Source organism: Geospiza fortis, unplaced genomic scaffold (assembly GCF_000277835.1).
Source record: "Geospiza fortis unplaced genomic scaffold, GeoFor_1.0 scaffold96, whole genome shotgun sequence".
Classification (NCBI taxonomy): domain Eukaryota; kingdom Metazoa; phylum Chordata; class Aves; order Passeriformes; family Thraupidae; genus Geospiza; species Geospiza fortis.
In genome coordinates, this window is record NW_005054454.1 from 1,133,276 (window position 1) to 1,139,600 (window position 6,325).

General features: G+C 44.0%; 1 protein-coding gene across 1 annotated transcript in view; it reads right to left on the bottom strand.

Annotated features, from left to right (window-relative positions):
• Window positions 1-1,842: 1,842 nt before the first annotated feature.
• Window positions 1,843-6,325, bottom strand: part of CBR1 (carbonyl reductase 1) — a 6,483-nt gene continuing 2,000 nt past the window's right edge. The window contains exons 2-4 of the mRNA XM_005427789.2: window positions 6,207-6,325; window positions 3,986-4,093; window positions 1,843-2,803 (exon numbers count right to left, since the gene is read on the bottom strand). The exon at window positions 6,207-6,325 is cut by the window's right edge and continues 198 nt beyond it. Coding sequence (XP_005427846.1) covers window positions 2,367-2,803; window positions 3,986-4,093; window positions 6,207-6,325 — 664 coding nt within the window. The 3' untranslated portion in view covers window positions 1,843-2,366. The remainder of the gene's footprint in view (window positions 2,804-3,985; window positions 4,094-6,206) is intronic.

Consider the following 6,325-nt stretch of genomic DNA (forward strand, 5'->3'; position numbering starts at 1 on the left):
TAAATGCTTCTGTATAATAAAAAGTGTCACTGTTAGGTCAGATGTGACATATGCACACATGATCAGGGTCCAAGAAGAAAAAAATTTTTATTCTGTGTGTTCTCCAGCTTATATACTCTTAACAAAGCCTGTTCTTAAGTCATTAACTACAACACAATAACTTATTATATTCATTGGTTCAAAGCAATTAATGTCAATATAATTGGCAAAAGTTTTACAGAAATTCAAGAAGGCACGTATACACATCTACTTACGCACTTAGTCTAGTTTACAAAGACTTTCATGTATCTTTTCTAATCTGTTTCCATGCTGACGGCCTTGTCTTCTTCCTTGCTATGGATACACTCGAAAACCATCAATTGTTATTTGTCCTATTAACTCAGCTTTGCTTGCAGGCCAGCTGTGAAGCCCCTCCACAGCCCTTGCACAAACCAAGGCCAAGGTGTGTTTGGAAGGTTTGGAGATGCCACGCAGAGGGACAGCAGCTTTTGAAGCTCAGTGACTCAGGCTGCACTCGAGCGATGAAGAGTTAGCCAGGATTCCCCACTGCTGGATTAAGTCTCCTAAAGCTCTGACTAAATCCAAGAGCCACATTGAGATCCAAGTAACACAACTCGAAGGACACACACAAACTGGTTTTCCTCATCAGCAGCCAAAACTTCCACAGCTTTTGTGCCAGCTCTTGGCTTCTTTTCTCTTCTGTGGGATAGGGATTGAAGGCATTTGAGATTATAATTCATGCTCAGACTCAAATGTTTATTTTTTCTTGTCTATGTTACAGTCTCACAAACAGTGAGTTCTGCAGCATTTCACTAAGGTATAAAAATGGCTCACTGTCTTTCTTTCCAAGGTCTTCTAAGGCTAAACTGTCCAATTAAGAAATGACACCTAAATTATTTCCACTTTTAACCTAATAACCAACCACCCATGCCTGCAATGGGGACTTTTTTATCCAAACCCACGGAGAAGGTGAAGGCCCAGCCTCTGCCTAAAACCTCCATCTTGCTCTCTATATATTTTTATATTCTAAACCCTTAAACTCTGAGTTTCCCACCCTGGGATATCACACGCTTCCATATTCTAAACCTTAAACTCTGAGTTTCCCACCCTGGGATATCACACGCTTCCATTCAAACTCCACACCCACAATCCCGTTCTGTCCATTCATTTTTGGAAGCTTCTCCAGGGCCTCAGGTCAATGCAGTGATCTCTGGGGGGTCAGTGCCTGGCAAAACAGAAAGTTTAAAATTCTCAGCAGCCAGGATTCCAACAGTTTTGTAATTTTTTCCTCTAAACCCAAGGTCTCTGAGGTTATTTTTCCTTCCCACAGAATAGATTTCCCTGAGAACTTTTGGCCTTCCCTTCCAGGAGCTCTGGGGCATGACTGAGGAGCTAATTCTTCACAAAAACAATGCTCCTGGTATGCTTAAAAAACCAATTTGTAAGCAGCCCTTTGTTCTGTGCTGATAAGCAATTAATAATCCCCCAAATATTTATTCCCAATGCCTTCCACTCCAAGGCTTCCCAACCTAAGCTGTTCTGGGAGAGGCCAATGTCAAAGCCAGCCAGCATCGCCTCCCTGACTCCTGATTAACAATTAACAAGCCCATTATTGACTTGTCATTACTAACAACAGCTTTATGGGCAATTGTTTCCAGCTCCTTCAGCCTCAGAAGAGGCAATTTTTCAACTCTGAGAGTTTGAAAGGCAATAAGCAACATTTCAACAAATGTAGAGCTCTCCATATCACTTACAGTTCTTGTTGCTGCTATGTGGAGAGCAACTTAATTCAGATTTTATTAAGGAAACTTCTGGCTGTGCAATAAAGGAACTGAGGAACACTTTGCTGTGTCAGGTCTGTAGTTTATTTTCTCTGTTTCCAATGCACACATCACAAATTTCAGCCACAAACTCTGCTGCAGAAAACGAAAAAATATTTTCTGACTTTTTAAGGTTTTAGTACCACAATAATTAAGTACCAGAATATAAATCAGTAATTATTTATTGATATATTAATAACATCAACTGATTATGTTTGGCTATAAATGATAGATCAGTGCTATTTTTATTTTCACCTAATTCCATTTATTTCTGACAGTAAGGAATGTCTGTCCAACAGTGATTCTGGTCTTGAGTCTCCCCCCAGACAGATCACAGCAGCTCTAGAACAGCCCCATCATCTTCAGAAAACCCTGTGCAGCCTCCAGAACAGCTCTGGATGCTGGAAAATTCTACTGTGATGAGAGATAAGGCACCTGCTTCCTCATCCCAGCTCCATGAGACCCATCCCAGGGCAGAGGGAAAGGGGAATGACAGAATTAGGAATGAAATCAGGAAAATGAGCTCAGCCCTTTCCATCCCTGAGCTCACCAGGGTTTGACAGTTTTGTCACTGACAAATTGGCCATGAGGAGCATCAGCACTGGAAGGCAAAAGGGCCAAATAAACGGGGGTCTCAGCCCCCTCCTCTGGGGACTTGGTGGCCTTGGGACCTGCCATGTCTGTCCTCACCCAGCCGGGGCAGCAGGCGTTGAGGAGGATGTGGTCGCCCTTCCTCTGCTCGCTCAGCAGCCGCGCTTGGATCCTGGACAGGACAGTGACCCCGATTTTGGACACCCCATAGGCAGTGTTTGGCCAGCCCTCCTTCTCATGGACACCTCTCTTGGTGTCTTCCACGAATTTGGCCATGAGCTGCACCAGCTCCTCCTCAGTGATGGTGTCACTGCGGAATTTCTGCTGCAGCTCCTGGCTGCAGCCTCGCAGGGCTGAGCAGCTCACCATGCTGGAGACATTCACCACCCGGCCTGAAAGGAAAATAAAACCAGATTTTTGTCACACATTTTCTGTCACAGACATATTTTGTGAAAAATCCTTTGCCAGGATTTTTTTTCTCCTGAGAAGCTGAGAAGCCTCAGAGGAAAAGAAAAACAAGAATTATCTGCTGCTGTGGAATGCAACAGATGCATCTGTGATTGGTCTCATGTGGTTGTTTTTACTTTATGACCAATGACAGCCACCTGTGTGGAGCCCCTGGTCACTCACAAGATTTTATTATCATTCTTTTCCATTCCTTTCTATTCCTTTCAAGGTTTCTGATGAAATCCTTTCTTCTATTCTTTTAGTACAGTTTTAGTATATCATTTTCTTTTAATATAATATCTATCATAAAATAATAAATCAGCCTTCTGAAACATGGAGTCAAGATTCTCATATCTCTCCCCTCATCCTGGGACTCCTGCACACACCACCACATTTTCAGCTCACACTGAAGTGGGGCTGCTTTCCAGTTCTGGATTCACTCCTCAGGTGAATATCTGTAAAATATTTTAGGTGGGTTGTTTTGCAGAGCTCCTGGAAAATCAGATGAACTCAATGTTCTGATTTTTAGTAAATGCCATGAGAGGTAATTTAAGATGTGAACCTGCAAAAGTTTCAGATAAACCTCCAGGAAACAACTTCACAATCAGCAGGTACACTCTTATGCAGTAGAAATATCACCTGGAGATTTATAAATTCAAGGATTTATCTCCCAGCACTTCAGTAAGAGGAACAAATCAGCTGAATCAGTAAATCACTCATCTCCAAAATTATATTTCACTGTTTCCCCTCTTACCTGCTACTTCACAACCATTCTGGTGGTGAATTTGGGGATTTAATCTTAAAAGCCACAGATATTAATGTTGTTAATGACTTTTTTAACAGTCATCCTTCACTGTAGTACAAGAGTTCTAGACTGCAACTGTTTCCTCTCTCCCCAAAATTCACTCACTCTGTTTATTCTTCTCCCAAACCTGTTTTTCATCTACTTGACTTCTTTTTTCCTTGAAAACCTTGATGTATTTAAATATTAGGAGAGACCACATTTCATTTATAGCAGCAAACACATGTGAAACATTGGTGCAGTGCCTGAGACTGGACAGGATTTCCCGTTGAAAAGGGCCAAAATTCAAACAAAACTCTTTCTCCACTTGTTATGTTTCACTTACCATAAGGCTTCACAAGAGGCAGCAATTCTGTGCAAACATTCCTGGTTGCAAAAAAGTTTGTCTTCAGTGTAACCTCAGCTTGGACTGCAAATGGAGTGGTGTCATTAACTGGTCATAAGAGGTAAGAAGGGAAAAAAAATAACAAAAATTAGAATTGTAACACTGTTTGAATAGAAGTTACCAACCCCCAAAAGTTCATCTTAGTTGCTGTTTTTAATAATTAGAAAACAGGCATATGATCATAGACTGGGCAGGTGTGCATTGTCTCCAAATCCACGGTAATTCAAAAGAGAAACTGTAGCAGGTCATTATTTGATGTGATAATTTAAAAGAGAAACTGTAACAGGTCATTATTTGATGTGGTTATATTGTAAAACAAGTTTAATGACCTACAATCATTTGCAAATCACTCACTTGCATTTAAATCTCAGACATGAAGCCAGATTGTGACCCATGGCCAGGGTTATGGCAGGGGGAGAACTAAAATCCTACAGAACCCCAAATCCTGCTCCATATCCTGCCTTCCTTTTGAAGGAAAACTGCCCTCCACCCCAAACCCCACTCATGTGTCTAACAGGGTATATGGTAACATCCTAAACTTCCCTGATTTAAGAAGCTTTATTAGACAATTTTTCCCAGAGAGGCTCATCCAGAAGACAACCACAGCTCCAGCACCATTTGCTACAGGAAGTTTTTGCTCGATTAAGGACTTTGCTGGACAAATGCAGCACAAAACTAAAATAACAAAACTTAATAGCAAATTTTTGACTGGCTGCAATAGAACATAATGCTACAACTAAGAAAGGAAAGCATAAATTCTGGGATGGCAGCAAAAACTTGGTGAGGCAAGAAACAAGCTTGGGTAGAAATACCAATCAGTAACAGTTGAACTGATAGTTAAACAGTTTTAATAGTTGAACAGTTCCTAAAATGCGTGACCTACTGCTGACTCACTTGTTGTCAGTTTGAGGAAAGTCAAGGCTGAACATCTGGAAATGACATTTTAACTGCTGCTGGAATCTTTGCTGAGCACACCCTGAAGCTCAGACAATTCTATTAAGAGCTGCCTCCCAAGAAGCTCATGTTGAGCAATTTTTCTATAAAGTAACAAGCAAAAGAGCCAGAAGATCATCACTGCACTCCCACTCCATGAGAAGTTCCCTACTCTCTGGCAGTGTGAAGCTGTTCCCCCTTGGAATGCCCCAATTAGGCCACCCCAAAGCTTCTCCTGTGCAGGTGAACAATGCCAGCTGTGCCAGCCTTTCCTGCCAGCAGAGCTGCTCCATCCCTCTGCTCATCCTGGAGCCTCCTCTGGGCTCTCTGCAGCAGCTCCAGCTCCTCCCTGCGCTGGGCCCAGGGCTGGGGCAGCTCTGCAGCTGGGAAATCACCTGTGGGGGCACAGGGACACAGTGCCAACCATAAAACCACCAGTCAGACTTGTGATTTGCTCTGTCTGGAGCAAATTCCGATTCTGGATTTCATACACACAACAAAAATTTATCCTTCCACATTGAAACTGCTGTGTTTTTCTCACTTTCTCTGCCTTTCTGCCTACTGGGAGGTGAAAGGGTTAAATGCTTGCCCAGCAGCACAGCAGGATTTGAGTGGTTTAGAGGTGACTGAATGGCTGGAGAAAGTTCGAGATAGCAAAGCCCACCCAGGGACAATAAAGGTGCTTTTTCATCAGCTGGAATCCCAGAGCAGAGAGTGCACAGAACAGAGCAGGGGGGTGGAGAAGAGAAAACACAGCAGCTCCCTGAGGCCCAGGGAAACATTCCCAATGGGGATGGGCACTGAGGCAATTAGCCCAGCCCAGCTCACTGCCCTGTGTGCCTCAGCACTTCCACGTGGTGCAAACACAACCCTCCAGGGAAGCATGTTTACAGAAACATGGAATTGTTACAGCTGGCACAGCCCTGCCAGCCCATGCAGTGCCAGCTGTGCCCCATGGGCACCTTGTCCCCAGCCCAGAGCACTCAGTGCCACCTCCAGGGGACACCTGCAGGGATGGGCACTGCAAAGCTCCCTGGGCAGCCCCTGCCAAGGCCTGAGCCCCCTTCCCATGGAGAAATTCCTCCTGGTGTCCAAACTGACCTTCCCCTGGCACACTGTTCTCACATTATACTTAAGATGGGAAGTTTGCCCAAGCAGAAATGCAGCAGAAGTGTTGGATGCACCCTCTGCCCTCTCCACAGAAGTACCCCAAGAGAGCACTTCCCACCTTTGAAGGCGATGCCAGCGTTGTTCACCAGCACGTCGAGCCCTCCATACTTGTCCTTGAGGAAGTCGCGGAGCGCTCGGATGCTCTGCAGGTCATCGATGTCCAGCTGGGGGAAGAGC